Source organism: Cebus imitator, unplaced genomic scaffold (assembly GCF_001604975.1).
Source record: "Cebus imitator isolate Cc_AM_T3 unplaced genomic scaffold, Cebus_imitator-1.0 Scaffold110, whole genome shotgun sequence".
Taxonomy (NCBI): domain Eukaryota; kingdom Metazoa; phylum Chordata; class Mammalia; order Primates; family Cebidae; genus Cebus; species Cebus imitator.
Window position 1 is genome coordinate 2962319 of NW_016107425.1, and position 20422 is coordinate 2982740.

The window sequence follows — 20422 nt, forward strand, 5'->3', positions numbered from 1 at the left end:
TGGAGCATCTTGCTCTACAAGCAGAAAAGTGCCATGAAACTCATGCTTGTTCTCTGAAGCCAGACACACCTGGCTCTTGTCAGAGATCTCCCACTTACCAACTCTGTGACCCGAGGCATAATGCCTCCCCCTCCTGAGCGGTCTCTGCATCTGCAGAATGAAGATAATATTTAACTAGCAGGAGTAAACAGTGCCCACCTAGCTGTCTAGGGCATAGTGAACATTCGACAGATGTTGCTCTCTCTAACCCTGTTTCCTGATTAATGTGGCCAACACTGCTCCTCTTCCAGCTCATCTGGTGAGTGCTATTAAAGAATCATATATTTCAGGAATTACTGAATGAATTGAACAATATTCTCCATTTCAATATTGAAAGTCTTTTGTATATATGCCATCTTCTTTCCTCAAATGTTCATTGCCCACAAAAGGAAAAACCACTGTCTTCTACCTTATCTATTTTGAGAAAGGGGTCAGACTTTTGAGATGAAAGTAGACTATTTTTTTTTTTTTGCCATTCCCCTTCTCTCCTCCTCTAGGCTCCAAAGCCAGGTTTCCTCAAAGATTTAAGTGTTTAGCTTCCTTTTAGTCCTGTGCACACACTTACAGGACAGTCTTGGATAACAGCTGCCTTCAGATAGACTGCATCGGCTACCCATTCAATACCAGGGGTGCTTCCGTCACCATTTTCACGTGCACGTATGTTAAAATGTCTGCTTATCACTCCATCACGCCGTGGGTTAAGACCCTGAGATTTAATAATATGTTAGAGTTATTCTTGGGATCTCAACACACCTCGAAGGTCTCAAACAGGCAAGGAAACCAGAGCTAAATTCCATCACTGCTTTCTGAACATTAGGCAATTTTATTTTCATTGTGGTTTTACTTACCTATTATTTTTAAGTGAAATTTCAAGCAGAAAAGCAAAGCCTGAGCTTTGGAAGAGAAGCACCCAGATCATCTGAATGTATTTTGTCTACAGCACCCACTTAGTAGTGTTTTGTCACCGTCCTAAGTATGATTTTGAAACAGCTCACACGCAACTTAAAAAATAAATCCTCCCATGTTAATTGAAGAACACCATGGAAGGATCTTCTGAAATAATGTCTAATTTAACTTCCAGTTGTTTATATCAGACATTGAAATAAATTATAAGGATTTTCTACTGCTAATTTATTTCCCATTTATTATGCTACTGGGGTTTGTTTGTTTGCTCATCAGTGTTTGGGATTTTGTTTGCTTTCTCTCATTTTATTATTAGCTGAATTTCCAAAGTACATACCAGTGTACAGTTGGGAAAGACAGAGCATTCCAGAAATAGGCAGGGGAATCCAGTGTGGGGCAGAAGTTTTGCTACAAGTAACCCATATATGGGTAACCTAGCTTACTGTCATTTCCCTCACCAGCTCCCGCTGCCTGACCTGAACTGCCCTGGTTTTACATGTTCCCTTTTATTTCCCTTTTGAAGAAGACTGAAGTTTCTCAGTTCCCAGCCTACTAGAGCTGCTCTTCAAGAAGTTTACCTCATTTCCATGTAGGGAAAAAAGAACAGTGTTTGTAGTAACGATTTCACTGTGTGGATTTTTTTGTTGTTGTTTTGTTTTTGTCTTCTTGTGTGACTTTGACAAGGTGCATGGTCTGTCCTACCATGAAAAGTATGTGGGTCCCTGGGATCTCAAAAAAAAAAAAAGATTTAGATAAGAAAAAGTTTTTTTTAATGATTTGCCCACTTTTGAAAAACTAATGGCATTTTTGTTTCTTATCCAGGTATACTGTGATGTCAGGAACACCTGAAAAAATTTTAGAGCATTTTCTAGAAACAATACGCCTTGAGGCAAGCTTAAATGAAGCAACAGGTATATACACAGAACAGTTTGCATGCCCATTAAATCAATGCATAACATTGTTTAAAAGTCCTGAGCTCATTCGCAGTGTGAATGAAAGCAGTTTTGGAAGAAGATTCTGTGTCATTTCCTGACCCATGGTCCTAGAAATTTGATTTGAGGTTACATATTGGCTCTTGGAAGCTATCCTCACATAACTGGTTCTTCCATGGTTTCTCCATCCTAAATATGGAGTAAGTAACCTTTCTCCAGCAAAGCTCTTATCATGTTCTTCTTGCTCAGACATCTTCAACCACTTTACATTTTTGTTTTTGCCCAAGCTGGAGTGCAGTGGCATAATCAAAACTGCAAAAGCAGTTTTGGAAGGGGATTCTGTGTATTGATATTTGAAAAGCATCTCTGTGTAACCTGAAAGGGAACAGTCCTTCTGACTGTCCTCTTCCTTCTCCAATCGTGACTGCTCTCTAGAAATGACTCAGCCTCATTTATACATACTGTGACTTGTCTTCCCTAGGCATCTCTCTCTTAAGTTATCATTCAAATCCCACCTTCTATAGGCATCTATTGGGTTTATCATTTGCATCTTACCTATTCCCATGAAGGATTTGAAGCTGTCTACATAAAAGCTACAGCCTTGCTCCAATTGGGAGTAAGATGGTTCACTCTGCGGTTGTTGTAGAGTCTAGCTGTTCTAGAATGTAAGTAAATGCCACCATTTGTTTTCTAGGGCTGCCCTTACAAACTACCACAAAATGGGTAGCTCCAGCAACACAACTGTATTGTCTTACAGTTCCAGAGGCTAGAAGTCCTAGCTGAAGGTGATAGTTGGGTTGGTTCCTTTTGAGGGCTGTGAAGGAGAATCTGTTCCATGCCCGTCTCCTAGCCTCCCGTGGTTTGCAGGCTATCTTTGGCATCCTTTGGCTTGTAGATGCATCATCCGGATCTCTATCCTCATGTTCACACAGCATTCTCCCTGTGACTCTTCATGTAGCCTTCCCTCTATGCATGTCTGTCTCTGTGTCCAAGGTTACCCCTTTTTATAAGGATACTAGTCCTTATAAAGGATTATTGGATTAAGGCCCACATTAAGGCCCTCACCTGAACTTGACCACACCTGCAAAGACGCTGTTTCCAAAGGTAGTTATATTCTGAGATAGCAGAAGTTAGTACTTCAACATATCCTTTTGGGGGGATACAAGTCAACACATAACATCTGCTTACAGCGAATCAGTCTTGTTACCTAGGACACAGATATTCTACGGTGAATAAAATCTCACCAGTGAATTGAGAATTCAGAGTTATAGAATTGTGTTCCACTTTTGTTACCATCTTGTATATGACTTTGAAATAGCCCACACATGCAACATGTTGTTTTTTTTTTAATCCTATGCTACTGCCTATCTCTCAGAATAATGTCATGGGTTAATATTTTAAGCACATTGAGCTCCATAGAAGAGCGTTTCTCACTAAAAGAAGTTCAGAGATTTACCTCAAAAACAGTTCAAAATCCATTTCCATAATTGACCTTTGCTATATGCTCAAGGTGAAGATATCATTATTTTTATTATATGCCTCCTAAAGGCATTTTACCACTGAGTTTCTTATTTTATCTCCTCATTCCATTTTCTTATTTTATACATAGATTACCTGAGGTTAGCAAATTAATTAGGGTATAGTAGTTATAATCAGCAGGATCACTGGCTCCAGGCCAATTATTCTCAGCTCAATATTTGTTGAATATCTTGTTGAGCAGACACTAAGATAGATGCTTTGGACTACCAATGTGAACAAGGAATCATCCTCCTGCCTTCAGGAAGTTTACAATCTGTTAGAAGACATAAAAGAATTTGCACATAACTTGAATATAAGGCAGAATGTGGTTAGTGTTTCAGGGGCACTGACTGGTTGAGGGATCTAGAGAAGTGTCATGAGGGCCAGGCGCGGTGGCTCCTGCCTGTAATCCCAGCACTTTGGGAGGCCGAGGTGGGCAGATCACGAGGTCAGGGATCAAGACCATCCTGGCCAACATGTTGAAACCCTGTTTCTACTAAAAATACAAAAAGTAGTTGGGTGTGGTGGTGCACACCTGTAGTCCCAGTACTCGGGAGGCTGAGTCAGGAGAATCGCTTGAAGCCAGGTAGCAGAGACTGCAGTAAGCCAAGATTGCGCCACTGCGCTCCAGCCTGGCAAAAGAGCAAGACTCGGTCTCAAAAAAAAAAANAAAAAAAAAAAAAAAAAAAGAGAAGAAAAAAGAAAGAAAAGTATCATGCAAAATGTAGAGTGGCCCTGAAAATATAGAGTGGAGGAGGCTGGTAACCAGTAACTAGACATGGGGACAAAGCCTTCCACACTAAGGGACAATATTAGCACTGACCTAGAAATAGGCAGGAAAGAGTGAGTGGTCTGATCTTTGCTGGATTGTTGTATGCATATGCTGGAAAAGGAAGGAAAGGTTTAAGAATTGGGGTATAGATCTTAGAGAGTCTTAAGTGTAAAGCCAGCTGGTTGCAGTGGCTCATGCCTGTAATCCCAGCACTTTGGGGACCACGGCGGGAGGATCACTGGAGCCCAGGAGTTTGAGACTACAGTGAGCTGTGATCATGCCACTGCACTCCAGCTTGGGCAACGACAAGAAAAAAGTAAAGTCAAGCATTGGGAGGTGGTTGACGATGTCTGAGCAAGAAGAACATGGTAAGAGCTTTACTGAAGAAAGGTTACTGCATATCTAAGCTGGAGAAGCCATTGAAGAACCAGTTATGTGAGGATAGCTTCCAAGAGCTGTATGTAACCTCAAATAAACCAAATTTCCAGGACCATGGGGCAGGAAAAATATGTCGCTGATTTTTTTCCCTCTGATTCTGGTACACTAGAGATGATGACATCTAAGGAAAGAGCTATGAGATCTTTATACTACCCATGAAGGAAGAGTATAGCCTTTCTTTCAAGTCACCTCTAAAAGAGATGGGGATTGGATTATTGCTGCAGCTTCTGCTTCTTTTGTTTAGTTTTTTGTTTTGTTTTTTGTTTTTTGGGGTTTTTTTGTTTTGTTTTGTTTTTAATTAATGTTCCTTGCAGAGCAAGGCTAACCCATAGACCATGTGTCCTGAGTAGCCTGCTTGTTTCTTCTTCATCAAAAAAACTGAAGCTTAGAAATCAGGGTACTCTAAGGCTGGCATGTGGGATATAATTCTTGACCCTTCCATTTTGATGGCAGAGACTAGGCTAGCATCATAATTTAACATTGAACTTTATTCCCTTCAGGTTTTCCTGATTTTTTTTTTCCTACAAGCAATGTTTATATCTTTGGAGATAAAGAACAAATTAGTATCTTTCTCATAAATCAAAAATACAAATGTGCCCCCCTACTAGCCTGGACACTAAATAATCATAGGGTAGGTCCAGGACATTTGTGGATATACTGGAGAGGGAGACCCTTGGCATTTATGGATTTACAATACAGTAAGAAAAGTCAGAGTTACCCTGAAACTTGTTTACATTATAAAAATGCACACTGCTGAATTTGACACTATACTCTCTTAATTTCCCAAAAATCTGTTTTCTACCTGAAACCCATTAGTTCTTAGATTTTTACTTTTAAAACCAGCATTAGTCATTGAGTGACTTGGTAAATCATTTTCTAGTAGAAAATGATTTTTTTTAATTCATTCTTAAGCAAATTTTAACTCTATAAATTAGACTTCCAGTATTCATGTTTTTGATGAACTTACATTGGCAAAGTTTGAAGCAGTGACTAAATGTTTAACCATTATTCTCATTTAAATATGAGTGATGAGTGTAATCCCAAGCTGTCATCACTCAGTGTCACCAGTCACCTTCAGTCTCATTATACTGAGAAGAAGCAGAGAAGGTGCCAGACGGAATTGCTACGAATGAGGAGAGAGCAGGAAAGCCATGCTGAGATGGGAGCTGAGTGGTTGGCCATGTTAACTGACCACTTCTCCAGCCTTGGAGCACACAAGTCAAGTCTCTGCTTTAGCAAACTTCAAACTACTAGATACCATAGCCTCCTGGGTTCATATAAGCAAGTATTACCTCCTCTATTCTCAGAGAATATATAAAACATATCAAGATGGCACTAGATGTTAAGCTCAGGCAAGCCAAAGTCCTTTGGTATATTAAAAAAGAAATAGTTTCATGTAGCCTCTATCTGGCACCTTCTCTGAGTCTTCTCTGGCTCAGTATACATAATGTGACTGAAGACCTGGTGACACTGAGTCGTGACAGCTTGGGATTACACTCATCAGTTACATTTAAATGAGTGTAATGGTTAAACCTTTAGTCACTGACTCAGACTTCACCAATAAAAGTTCATTAAAAACATGGGCCACATTTGGCAATCTAATTTATAGCTTTCAAATGTACATATTTCTCACTATTTTCTATTTAAGATGAGCATCACAATCTCAGCCAGTGTATTTCATGTTTTCCCTGGAAATGTCCTTGGCATCTTGGGTTCCAAGTTCTGATGGGTGTAGTCCTGAGGTTTTTAGTTTTGCATTCATGAGCTTTTCCATCTAGCTAGCTAGAGTGTATTGTCTGCAATGAAGAACCAGCATCAAATTCAATGACAAAGTAAATGAAGCTTATTTGGGGGGCCTGCCTTACTTCCCTTGCCAAACCCTGCTTCCCTTCCTACAAAATAGCTTCACATATAGGACAGTCCACCAGCTTCTGTTTTGCTCACAGCCTTTATCTTGTTTTCTCTTTCTTTCTTTCCTTCCTTCCTTCTTTCATCCCTCTCTCCCTCCCTCTTTCCTTCTTTCTTTCTTTCTTTTTTTCTTTTCTTCCTTCCTTCCTTCTTTCTTTTTGCTGCTTTTTCTCCCCTCACCAATTCTCTGCTCTTACCACCTCCTGATTCTGTAATTCTATTGGCTGCCTCCCCCCCACCCCACTCACCCTTCATTGCTCCTTCTGGAAATAGGAGGTGAAACAGAGATGAAAGAGAAAGGATTTTGAAAAAACAAATATGATATAGACAAAGAAATGACCGTGTGTTAGTTCTGCATGCATAGTACTGCCCATATGTGACCCTTTAAGTATACAGATTTCAAAATTTTTGGTGGCTAAAGTACCTAGTGCCATTTGTACAAGGCTATCTCTTTTTAAAGTATTATACTTTTTGTCCCTTGTCCTAAGAAACTGATTTTGATCTCAGTCTCTGTCAACACCATTATTTATATGAAGTGTTTTCGTGTAACATAAACTTATACCCCAAACCAATGTCTTAGAACCAATGGCCAAGAACAAGTGAATAGATACTCCTGCTTTCCTAAAGATTTCCACAATAACCTAATTTCCTTTTCTGTTTTTCCCCCTTCCAGATTCTGTTTTAAATGACTTTATTATGATGCACTGTGTTTTTATGCCAAATACCCAGCTTTGCCCAGCCCTGGTGGCCCAATATCCTTTTATGGTGATTGTAAGTCCCTATTCTCTTGAAGACAACCCCACCTGTCTAGGGCCGTTCTCTCATCTCATCTTCTGAAGGTAAGTCATGGCCCAGGTGGAGCTGTGCACTCCTCCCTCATCACACTGAAATGTGTTTTCCCCTGTACAGACTCTAGCTCTGCCTGGCAGAGGTTTGCTATGCCATGTTTAAGGATTTCCTCCTTGTTACCTGTATGAGGCCATTCTTTCATTGCTATAAAGAAATAACTGGCTGGGCATGGTGGCTCATGCCTGTAATCCCAGCACTTTAGGAGGCCAAGGTGGGTGGATTACCTGAGGTCAGGAGTTCAGGAATGGCCTGGACGACATGGTGAAACCTTGTCTCTACTAAAAACTACAAAAAATTAGCTGGGTATGGTGGCAGGTGCCTGTAATCCCAGCTACTCAGGAGGCTGAGGCAGGAGAATGGCTTGAATTCAAGAGGTGGAGGTTGCAGTGAGCTGAGATCGCGCCATTATACTCCAGCCTGGGTGACAAGAGCAAAACTCCATCTCAAAAAAAACAAAAGCAAAACATAAAACCTGAGTCTGGGTAATTTATAAGAAAAGAAGTTTATTGGCTTGTAGTTCCGCAGGTTGCCTAGGAAGCATCGTGCCAGCCTCTGCTTCTGGGGAGGCTGGGGAAACTTGTCATTGTGGCCGAAGGTGAAGAGGGAGCAGGAGTGAGGTAGGGGAGGTGCCTCATACTTGTAAACGACCAGATCTCATGAGAACTTACTATCTCAAGGACTGCACCAAGACATGAGGGATCCACTCCCATGACCCAAACACCTCCTGCCAGGCCCACCTCCAACACTGAGGATTACATTTCAACATGAGACTTGGGCGGGAACAAAGATCCAAACTGTATCATTACCCATGCAGAGAAGTGTGAACCAGCTTACCACAGGAAGGTGACGCTGGCAAAAAAGTATCCATACCTGGGAGGCAAGCTAGAGAGGGTTGTGGAGAAGAACCCGGAAGTAATAGCAGGCATAGTTCCCTAACCTCGGAGACAGACTGTGTCCCTGTCAGGCTCCCTGGCAGGATGGACTGTGTTCGGCTTGTGTTCCTCCTCAGAGCTACGGCATTAAATTGCCAACCTGCTGAGAAAATACGAGTTATCACCGTAGGGTCATTTTCTTTTCTCATTCATCCTAGACCATCCTCTCCTCTAGATACCAACATTTCTTTCTTTGTTGATATTTTTTATGATCATCTTATGGACTTAAAGACCCAACATTTGAAATTCCAGTGACGGGTCCTCTCAATAGCTTGAAGGCCATGTGTGTTTGAGACAGTTTTTCAACAGTCTTTGGAAAGGCCCAGTTGATGCTGGTATGTGGCACAGAGTGAACATTCTCAGAAAATGTGAGTGAGATAAAAGAAGTCATGAATGAGCTTCACGCTCAATTTCAGGAGCGTATGAAAGTATATGCTAAGATTTTATTTTATTTTTAGAGCAACAAAAATTTAGACCTCAAAGCACTTTAGCCCTTTTGAGCAGTTAAATATATTGAAGGAGAATGGTTTTTTTTCTTTAAGCAATTCAGTGAATGCTGGCATGATTTCCTCGTTCAAGATTATAATTGCCCTACCTGATTCTCATTTTCTTGTTCACTCATAATTCTATTTGAAGTAAACAATGTATGAGGACAGGAGATGTGAATTGAAGATGCAACTCAGAGTGGGCTGCAAGAGGGAGATTTCTGTGTTTATTTGCCTGGAAACTGTCTTACCAAGTGATGATGGCTTAATGAGACATACATGTATTATACATTTTTTCTGGCACATACTCAATTTTTCTCAAGTAAAATGAACATATTTGGGATCTCTTTGTGTGCTTTTAACTCCATACCCACTAACCATTATAGACCTTTGAGATTTCCTAGAAGGAAAAATAAAATCCACCATTGAGTTTAGACTTACTTTTTTCAGCAGTTAGCAGGTCGTTAAGCCTAAGGCAAACAAAACCCAAAGACAGGTCAGAGAGTTCAGTGGGCCAACGCGGGGCATCTTGACAACTCTAAGCGCCAAATTCTGAGCTTGTCCTTTTTTTTTCAGATTCTAACTTCTTCGTTTATTAGCTTGTTCCCCTTCAAGAGCTGATTGAGAACATTCAAATCACTAACTTCTTTTCAAAATAGTGCTCTGGAGAAAAGGTTCGTTCCATGCCCAGGTAGGGAAGAGTGGGGAAAAATGATATTGACAGGGAGTTAGAGGGGAAGGCAAGAAAGCAAACAGGTGTGGAAGAGCTGTGACATGAAATCTGACTTCTTTTTTTCTGTAGATGGGGGAAACCGGGATGACTGGGTATAATCTATACTACCTAGGGCCGTCAGATCCCCTCCCTCTTACCTGGCCCTGTGGGAACTTAGATTCTCTTCACTGTTCTATTTTGAATCAGCTCTCTCTGTGACAGGTGCATGCTAAGAGTATTGACCAATATTATACCACTCTATCCTGACATGATTCTGTTGGGTTAGTATTAGCTTTGTGTTACAAATGAGGGTCCTGAAATTACCCTCACCCCCCACAAAAAACAAAAACGGAGTGGCTTGCCCAAGGCAAGGAGCTGAGTCCTCCAGGTCATCCAAACCTGGAGTTTGCCTTTTATTTTCTCTTCACAACTTATTTATTTAAAAGCTTGTTTAAATTTTAATGATTCTGTATCCTTTAATTAGAGTTTAAGAACATTCTGAGACACTATATTGCATCATAAATTGCTTAACACACACCTGCAAGCAACAGGGATTTATAATGCAAACTTAAACAAGTGGTTTAACCCCTATGTTTTTAACGTGGGATATTAGGGATAGTAAAATACTTAACCATGTTTCATTAGTCAGTTGCTTTGGTGGAGCATTTTTAAAGTACTTAACATCTGGAACTTTTCATAGCAGCCCTATGAAGAAATCAGTATTTTTACTGCCATTTTTCTAACTCGATAAACTAGAATAATGAAAAATTATGAGTTTCTCAGAGAAAGGTAATTACTAGCACAGAAAAGATTTGAGCCCTGAGCTACTGACATGTATTTCTGTTCTTAATCCACATTGTGTGTCTTCCAATTTTGATTTTACCATGGAGAAAGATAGAACTCTGCTGAACATTAATATATCAGGCCTTTTATGTGCTAATAAGAGAGACTCTCTATTGATTAGACATAGTTTGGACATGATTTGACCCGATGAATACAAGTGCTTTATAATGAGTTTGAAAATCATATTTGTTCAATTTCTATACTTTTCATCTCCAGATTCTTTAATCTTTTTTAAAATCTGCATTTAAAATTGAGTTCAGTTTTCCTTTAGTCTTGGAAAGAAAATTAAAACCACCTGCATATAACCCTATACCTCTCAGGTGTACTATTGCTAATCTTTTTGTGTGTATCCTTCTAGTCTTTTTTCTATACATATAGATATACGTTTTTAAATGTAAGAATGGGATCATACTGTAAATAATTGTGTATGCCTTTTCATTAAGCAATATTTTGTGAATATCTTTCTACGCCATTATTTTTCTAAATATAGTTAGCTTGCATCCTTAAAAATAAAACATTCTCATTGCAAAATATTTTAATTACTGGAAAAGGAGAAGAGAGCAAAGCTCACCTGGTATCTCACCACCATTAATAAATTTGTTTTTAAAATTTTAGAATTTATGTATTTTTTATGTACATAAGATTTTATATAAATTAAATAATGTTACATGTGCTTTTTGGTAATCTGCTATTTTTCACTTAATGATATGTTGTGAATATCTTTCCAAACTAATATATAGAGAGATAAAACGACATCATCTTTTTTTTTCTTCCAGATAATTTCATAAACATTTATTAACTACTGGAAATGTGTCACAGAGTACTGGTCAACAAGGGGGCAAAGATATGTAAGAAAGACACATTATTATTTTTAATGACTGTATAATATTATATGGTATTACTAGATATGGCATAATTATTTTCTAAGCCTCTTCCTGTTGGATATTTAGAATATTTAGGCATTTAGATTTTTTTTTTTAAACAAACACAATGGGGTGAATCAGCATCCTTCCAGTTAAATCTTTGCCCACGTATATGAAAATGTACTCACTTTAAATTCCTAAAAATAGGCAAAGACTATGTAGTATGTTAATGCTTCTGATGTGTATTCCCAAATTGCTCTCCTATTGTCTTAATTTTGTGCTTTATGATTAAACTCTGCCATATTCTTCTTTGTACAGCTACTGGCTGGCCTTCAGTTTAGTAAGTGATCACAACGAAGATAATACTACTTTGAATTTTAACAACTTTTTGATCCAGAGTATTTTCACATCATTTACTTTATCTTTCCAACACCAGTTCTCCAAATGTGAATCAAAAAAGTCTGGTATATTATTTATTTCATTTCACATATAGGAGAAATCAAGGTACAGAGATGTCTAATAATCACCTAAGATTCTGCATGTACTGGTAGACATTTGGAGGAGGTCCGTGTAGCACTGATGTGATAGTGGTCTGCAGTGGACATTGCGGGTGATTCGCCAACATTCATGCCTTATTACTCAATCATTCTAGCCACTCGTAGTAATTAGCTGCCCTTGCCAACAACTGGTTCTCCAACGCCAGACCCAAGCTAGACTGGGCCAGTAGAATTCAAAGAGAGGCCTCCTGGGCTTCTGGGTAAAAACCTTTTTAACATTTAGGAGGAAAAAACAGGAAGCCTGTAACCCCAATTGCCAGCAGTAGCTATCTTACAACCATGATGGGACTGAACCCCAGGATAAAGCTGAAATGAGCAGGCAGTCCGGAAAAACTGAGGTCTGTGATAACATCATTAGCACTTGACTGGTCCTGAAGCTTACTCTGCCAATAGATTTTTTTTTAAGTCAGTGAATATAGGTATTTGTTATTTAGGACAGATTCTTACTGCAGCTAAAAGAATCAAGTGATAAATGGCTTATATTTAAACTTACAGAAATTTTAAAACAGCAATAATTTTGGACAGATTTTTTTATTAGTATACTAATTTTCTTTAGCTTAGTATTCAACACAAATTTTGTGCTTTTGGCACGGAAATCATGTGTTTAGTTTCCTGAAATAAGAAGAAAAAAATCTAGAACATGGATTTGACACTAAGTTTTAGCTAAATCTACCTTTTCTGTGTTTCATCCCTGTACGGAAGCAAACGCAACAGATTCCCTTACTGAAAAATCAGGGTTCCTGTCATATAAATATTTGTGGGCCAGGCGCAGTGGCTCATGCCTGTAATCCCAGCACTTTGGGAGGCTGAGGCGGGCAGATCACAAGGTCAAGAGATCGAGACCATCCTGGCCAACAAGGTGAAATCTTGTCTCTACTAAAAATACAAAAAAATTAGCTGGGCGTGGTGGTGCTCGGGAGGCTGAGGCAGGAGAATCACTTGAACCTGGGAGGCAGAGGTTGTAGTGCGCCAAGATCACGCCACTGCACTCCAGCCTGGCAACACAGCTAGCCGTCGTCTCAAAAAGAAAATAAAAATAAAAAAACTTTGTGAAATTGTGAAATTTACCTGGAGATGTTCTCTGTATAAGTCAACTTGGGTTTTGTAAGTGGAACATTTATCAAAATCTGCTTTTCTTTTTGATGAAAGATTTACATAATAGCAGCAGGTTCATATTCTTTAAATGAAGCCAAGTTTTGAGGAACATTCTTTAGATTTCTAAGAAAAACTTTCAACTGAAATATGTTGAAGCCAGATTTTGTCATCATAGTCCCCATTTGATTCTCTAAAGTGTTTGATCCATATGTCACCATCAGAGCAATTTGCTTCTGCTGATATGCAACTTGAGAGTTTGTTTCCAATAAAGAAGATTTTGTTTGGTAATGTTATGAACATGATATGCTCCCTGGGAAAAAATGACTGTCTTATCAGATATGCTACAAAATATTCATATACATGTTCTCAGCCTCATATCAACACCATGTACTCTTTTATCCTGTTTTTTACAACAGGGAAAGTGAGTTTGAGCAACTAAATAATTTTCCCCAAGTGACATAGCTAGCAAGTGTTAGAACAAGATTTGAACTCAAGCAGTGTATTGTATTAGGGCACGTGCTAACCACTGTGCAATGAGTACAAGCCCTTAGCTTTAGACTTAAAAGGAGGATAACCAAGAGGTTGAGACTTCTAAAAACATGGAGAATTCTGAAAATCAGTGTGAAAAATATTCTGAGCAAGGAAATGGGAGATATGTTAAGAAATTGATGGTACAGAAGTTGGTCCTGTGAGCCCAAAGTTAATAAGTACACGCAAACAAAGGAGCAGCCTGTGTGGATAGGAGTAGCATCACAGACTTAAAACCAGAAATGCCAGGTCTTATGAAAAATTCTACAACTCTCCACTGAAAATATTTTAAATGACTTCCAGAGGAGAATCAGTAATAACATTGATGGCTAAGATTTACTGAGTACTTAATATGTTTTAGATCCATGTTTTACCTATTTTATCTCATTTCATCCTTAACAGCAATCCTCTGAATTTTACTGATGAGGAAACCGAGGCTCTAAATAGTCAATTAACTTACAAAAGGTGATACAGTTTTTATGTAATTGGGGAAGCCAGGATGGGACCTAAGTAGTGTAATATCAGAACTTGCATTTTATGAACATACAATATGAAGAAAGAAATAGACCTAGTGGTCAGAATGTCAAGCTGCTCCACAAAGACAAGAAGCCCAGATTATAGTAAAAAAAAAGCCAAAGCTCTGAAGTAAAAAGACCTGTGTTTAAGACCTGTGTCCTATAAGCTATATTACTCAGAAATTATGCTTAACCTCTCCAAGTGCTTTCTGTAAAATAGGGATAATTATATGATGTGGTCTGGGGCTCTATGTCTTCACCCAAATCTCATCTTGAATTGTAATGCTAATTGTTGGGGGTGGGACTATGTGGGAGGTGATTAGATCATGGGGGGTGGACCCCCCCATACTGTTCTTATGATAGTGAGTGAGTTCTCATGGGATCTGATGGTTTTATAAGGGGCATTTCCCACCTTCACTGGACACTTATTCTTGGCACCATGTGAAGAAGGACATGACTGCTTCCCTTTCCACCATGATTGTAAGTTTCCTGAGGCCTCTCCAGCCCTGCAAAACTGTGAGTCAATTAACCTCTTTCCTTTGTAAATTACCTAGTCTTAAGCAGTTCTTTACAACAGCGTGAGAATGGACTAATACATTATACTTGCCCTACCCACTTTACCAGGTCATTGTGAAAATCAAATGAGGTTATGTCTGTGAAGATATATTATAAACCTTAAACCCCCATATAAATGTTGCTATTGTTATTATACCATCGGGAAGGGAATATGGCATATTATAAAGAATATACGAAAGCTTTGTCTTGTCAGTGGGCAGATGACCCCCAAAGTTTGTTTTCAGCTGCAAGCAGAGATCTTGTATGCAAAGCAGGGTTTTAAAAAACAACAACATTTAAGAGTATCAGTTTGAATGTTGTTAAGTGTTTTATAAATAGCTGCATAATTAGCATGTACTTACTGCAAAAAGTATACATAATATTTTATTCCCTGTTGTAGGCTGTAATGAATCTGCTGCCTCTACATCCTGGGAGGTTTTCACTTACTTTCCCCATGATAATTTTAATACATGGAACCATTATTAGCTGAATTAAAAATAAGTAAATGAGCGGTAAAAAAAAAAAGTACAGAAAAATTACAGGTGCCTGTGGTGAGTAAGATAATAACTAGGTAAAAATATATGAAATAATTACAGTGTTTGAACGGCAGAACCGGCATGAGGAAAATGACTCAATGGAATATTAAGCCTGCTGTTGGTAGGGTAAAAAAACTGTAGCCTACACTGTGGCCTTCACCTCTTCTGATTCTCAGCCCTAAAACCTCACTGAAAACAGATCCAATCTGCTCTCAGTCACATGTATGCAATGCTGAAGGAGGTGGTTCAGCTCAGTGAAGATTTAGTCACTCTGAAAGTTTGTCATCCTGTAGATTCAATACCCAATAACGGAAAGATTATATTTAAAAGATGTACCAGATGTTTTAGAATTAAATTCTTTATGAACTTAATTTAGAATGTACCTCTGATCTGTTTTTGACATCTTGACAAAATGGTATTCCAGGTAATTTAGATAAAGTCTCCTAAATAGCTGTGATATTTTTAAAGTTTTTTTTTTTTTTTTAAGAAAAGTGCATTAGATAATATGGTATTCCAAACAGTATGATTAAATTGTTTGTAATCAGTCGATCAACAAACATTGAAGGTTTTTGTGTGCCTGGTCCTTAGCTTTTCTGTGCAGAGATTCACAGTGAGTTTACGACATGGTTCCTGCTGCTAAGGATTCTGATTTAATATTCCCAGATGGTGAGAGATACTTTATAACAGGTTAAGTATTCATGATCTGAAAATCCAAAATGCTCCAAAATTTGAAATTTTTTGAGTTCTAACATGATGCTCAAAGGAAACGCTCACTGAAGCATTCTGAATTCCAGATTTTCAGATTAGGTCTGCTGAACCAGTAGATACGATGCAAAGATTCCAAAATCCAAAAAAGTCTGAAATCCAAAAACACTTCTGGTCCCATGCCTTTGGGAAAAGAGATACTCAACTGTGTAAGCGAAACCTCAAGTTGAAATTTTAATGATCAGATTTAACAATGTCTGCTCAGCATTGAGCCACTGCTTTCCTAATTGACAGACACTAAACTATAGCAGAGGGGTATCTCATTCAGACATTAACAATGTCTGTGCCTCTCTATCAGATTATGAAGGCTGCAGCAGCTAACTCTTGATGTTGTGCATGTGCTTTGTTCTGAGGATTTGGGGGATCAATTTATACATCTCAGATGGATTTTCCTGTTTCCCAACGAACTTCGAAATCATCTGACTGCTATATAATCTATATTTGAGTAACGAAAGTAATTTTAATATCAGACAAAACACAATAACACAGACAGGTAAAAGAGTACTGAGAAAGAAAATAAGAGACCTGAGTTCTAGTTCCAGGAATTTCTTTGATAAATTTGGAAAAATCACTTAAACTCATTCTGCCCCAGTTTCCTTACCTCTAAGGTGATGGAATTGAAGGAAATGTAATCAAAGAGCTCTTGAAACAGAGATGCTGTGATTCCATGACTTATCTGAAATCAGCGCAAATGTGTCAGTGGTACATTTGGCCTCAATCTATATGGCTTTTCCTTAATGGTGTTTAAAATACCAATTCAGTAGATAATTTTAGATTGTCTTACAGACTTTTAAAAAACTAGAACTTTGTGAGATATAGGAACCATGTTGTCTCTCTGCATCTCTTTCCCGGTGAGCTCAGGCACCCATATTGCCTCTTTCCTGGCCCAACTGTCATGATATCATGAGTCACAGCCTTATTCAGTAAAAGTGCTTCTTAATCATGCATTATTCCAATTTTAGCAGAGAAGGCTTCTTCGACCTTCCTGATATGTCTGAATTTATGAACATGCTGTCTTTAAAATGTTACTCTTTTTAGATTGCACTTTTGACATCGTATTGAGACGGGGAAACTAGTAGGATATTCTTTATTCTTTAGCTGCTACCTGAAGGGAATATAGTTTTTCCCCCTTCCTACCTTTTTTGTAGGAGTTAAATAAAATCTAAAAATCACACAAACCTTCTAAAAGCCTGGGGGGATTGGTATGGGAATGAATACAAACCTCAGAACCTCATCTGTAACCATTTCCGGTATAATCAATTGTATATAAAGTTACCTCTGTGTCTCTTAAGAACCTGATCCAACAGACATTTCAGAAAGGGAACCATATGTTGCCTCTGGAAGAGCAGAATCCTTGAGCAATACCTGGATTTAGCTATGAAAGTAGCATTACCCCTACCCTTACTTTAGCAAATAAACATCCATGAGGGGACAAATGAGACTTCGTGACATAAGTCAGTGCTTCCTTTTATTTTTCCAGAGGTAAAAATACTTAACTTTCATGAGAAAAGGGAGAAAGCCTTTCCCAGTCCCTCCAGATTTGGTCAATTCTGTCTCCCTAGAGGCTGTGGGGCTCTTCATCAAAGACAAGGGGTACTCAGCCCTGGTTACTAAACATGCTGAATCAGCTGCGGGAACCTTGGAACATCAGCCCACACACACGCACAAAAGGAATCTCTTTCCCATTCGGAGTTTTGCTTTCCAGATGCTTTTATTCTTAGTAATTTCATGAACTCAAGCACTAAGGTCTGGTTGCTATAGCCGCTAGTTAGGATGGTGGAGGTGGGAATAGTGGAAAGAGCCCTGTCTGAATTTGCAAGCCCCGCCATTATTCACTCAACAATCTTGGCCAGATCTCTTCTCTCTGAACCTCCATTTCCTCACTGGTAAATATTTTCTCTTCAGGTTTGTAGAAAGCGTTATTTGATAGCATAAGAATATTGAGCTTATTTTATGAATTGTAAAGCTCTATACACGTTATCATATTAATCCTCCCAACAACGTAATTTATCTTTTATTGTGGACAAAAGACAGATTTCCCCAGCAGGAAAGAGAACAAGACAAATCTTAGTCCTAACCCATAGAGACAATATAGACTCAACTATCCTATCCCATGGCCCTATATGCTAATGTCATTCTATCCAACACACAAGTATTTGCATTTCTTCCTGAGTCCAAGTCAAGATAACTGGAAAGTTAGTATTATATCCACATGATACCAGCTTGATGTGTCAAACCATTTCAGCCTCATACAGTAGGAAAGAATCTCTCTCTCTCTCCTCTCTCTTCTCTCTCTCCCCAGCCCTCCTTTCTCTCTTACACATGTGAATACCTCCTTTTCAATATGTTGTCCAGTGCAGTATTTTAAATGAATAGGACAGTGCCCATTGTATCACCAGAATCTAGCATGGTGCTTTACTCAAAGTAGTCTCTTAATTAATAATTGGTGAATCAATTGGATCAATTTCACTAGTTTCTTTGCCTAAGTACTTGTAAAGCACTTTGAGGTATTTTCTCTGAAAAGCATATTAATTTGTTTGAAAATATATTTACCTCCTAAAAGCCATGTTAGCTCATTAATTGTCCTATCTTGGGGTTTTCTAAATTTAGGCTAAGAGTTCACAATTCTATTAATACCAGCTCAATAAAAGCTTCCCTTTCCTCTCTACGCTGTTTCCATCTTTGAGTGAAATATTTTTAAGGTCATAGTTTATAGAGTAACTTAGGCACAGTGTGAGATTCTTTTAAATTGGCATGATCTGAGAGATAATTAAATTTGCTTGTTTTTCCCAGTATAAGGCCATCAGAAAGATTGTCTTAAACAGGCACTATCACTTAGACCTAGAAGAGGGGCTAGAGGGAAGAAGCCTCAAGTGCCCGGTGAGGAAGATGCATAGTCCACAGTGGCATCAGGATATTTGGGACAGCTGTCTAGGGAGCGGGCCCAGCCTAGTGGTAGCTTTGACACATACCGTACTCAGAATTCAGGATCTCCACTGACTCTTACATTTATTGGGGTTGGCCTTCCTCAGCCCACACCCCTACTCTCCACCTTGACCATTCTTACTTTCTCCATTTGGCTCCTTCACCATGGAAATGAAAAAGATAGCATGTACCAAAGCCTGGTGTCAACCAAGTTTCTATACAAACACAAGCTACCGTGAAACTAAACCAAAGACAGCACAATGGCAAGGCAGCATTGCATATTCATTACGTCAGTTTGCGATACCTACCTGATTCTCCCTTGGTCCACTTTGCCTTAGCATTATTAAATGTGGCAGCTGAAAGAGAATTTGGAAATGATTTCTTCTCATCTCTTCATTTCATGAGTGAGTAAACGAAAGTCTACAGTGGCTAAGTGACTTTCACAAAATCCCATAGCTAAGCGGTGGCAGCAAGAGAACCTGAACCCAGATCCTCTCACTCTTGGTAGAACCAGTACATATTTTTCAGTCAGTCAAGACTTTCTTATTTGGTACCTACCATGTGCCTGACAATGCTCATACGTACCATTAAAAGATGGTCATAAAATATAACGTCCAGCATTACAGCTCGTTGGAAAGAAAAACTCAGTTATAAATGCATGCAAGCAAGAGACCAAAGAGTTAATAAGAAAAGAAATAATTTTCACATCAAGTGATCTTTCTTCCTTTTTTTATTGTAAGCTGAGAGAGAATTGTAGCAATACAGGTTGAGCAATTTTCTTTTTTATGAATCTTGTGCTCAATTTATGAAAGCCATTTTGTAACCCATTTACATGCAGTAAACCTTTGCTTTAAGGTTCTGTCATTTACCTTGATCATGATTATTTATAGTTCTTTTGGAAAAGGCCCTTTACTGGTTTAGCTCTCAAGCTCAGCACTGCCACAAGCCGGTTTTCTACAATGTCTTTCAAGGCAGGGTAGGAAGCTAAGACAGGGCCAGTCTTGTAGCTCGCTGTGAGGAATGGGGGTGTTGGGTAATGGGAAGAACACTAGTTGGGATCAGGAGTCTTGAATTCGAAACTTCTGTACTCTCACTATGTAATCCTAGCCATTTCTCCTTCTTTAGTTTCAGTTTGTTCACTTCTAGGAACAGAGTGACATTTTCTTCACAAAGCTATAAAGTAGAGTTTAACTGAGGTACTTTGTGTGCAAGTTATATTGTAAGTTATGTAGAGTAAGTTGTTTTATGAATTGATTATAATATGAATGATAAATCACTGAAAAAAGGAAGGGTATGCATAATCTAAAATAGTTCTTGATTATCTATGATGTTGTCCCTCCTCAGTACATACAAGAATGGACCAGGGACCTTTACTCTTGGCACATAGGAGACCCTCAATCAGTACTTGTTACATTAACGAATAAATAATACGGGTTCTGGGTGAAAGCCAGTATGCTAGGTATGGTATGGAGTACAGGACAAATGATCATCATTCCAAGCCTCAAGGGGCTTACAATTAAGATGGTAGCCATAATGTGCAAAGAGCCAATAAGGTAAGTTGTGGTTCTACACAAGAGAAGAAGGTATGGGGTAGAAAGCGTGTCTGAGGCCCTCACCAGAGAACTGGTATAGCAGGAGCCTTTCCTCTTCCTACCTCTGGGTGGGTTTATCTATCCCTAGCCTTGCTTGCCAACCCATGCACTCTTTGTACCAGCCATGGTCCCAGCAGGGGATGCCCACTTGGAAGGGTTT

General features: G+C 38.8%; 1 protein-coding gene across 6 annotated transcripts in view; it reads left to right on the forward strand.

Moving 5' to 3' along the window:
• Nucleotides 1–20422, forward strand: part of RAPGEF4 (Rap guanine nucleotide exchange factor 4) — a 323726-nt gene that overhangs the window by 265762 nt on the left and 37542 nt on the right. For all 6 annotated transcript variants that reach the window (XM_017538228.1, XM_017538229.2, XM_017538230.2 and 3 more), the window contains 2 exons: nt 1765–1853; nt 7184–7262. In XM_017538228.1, coding sequence (XP_017393717.1) covers nt 1765–1853; nt 7184–7262 — 168 coding nt within the window. The remainder of the gene's footprint in view (nt 1–1764; nt 1854–7183; nt 7263–20422) is intronic.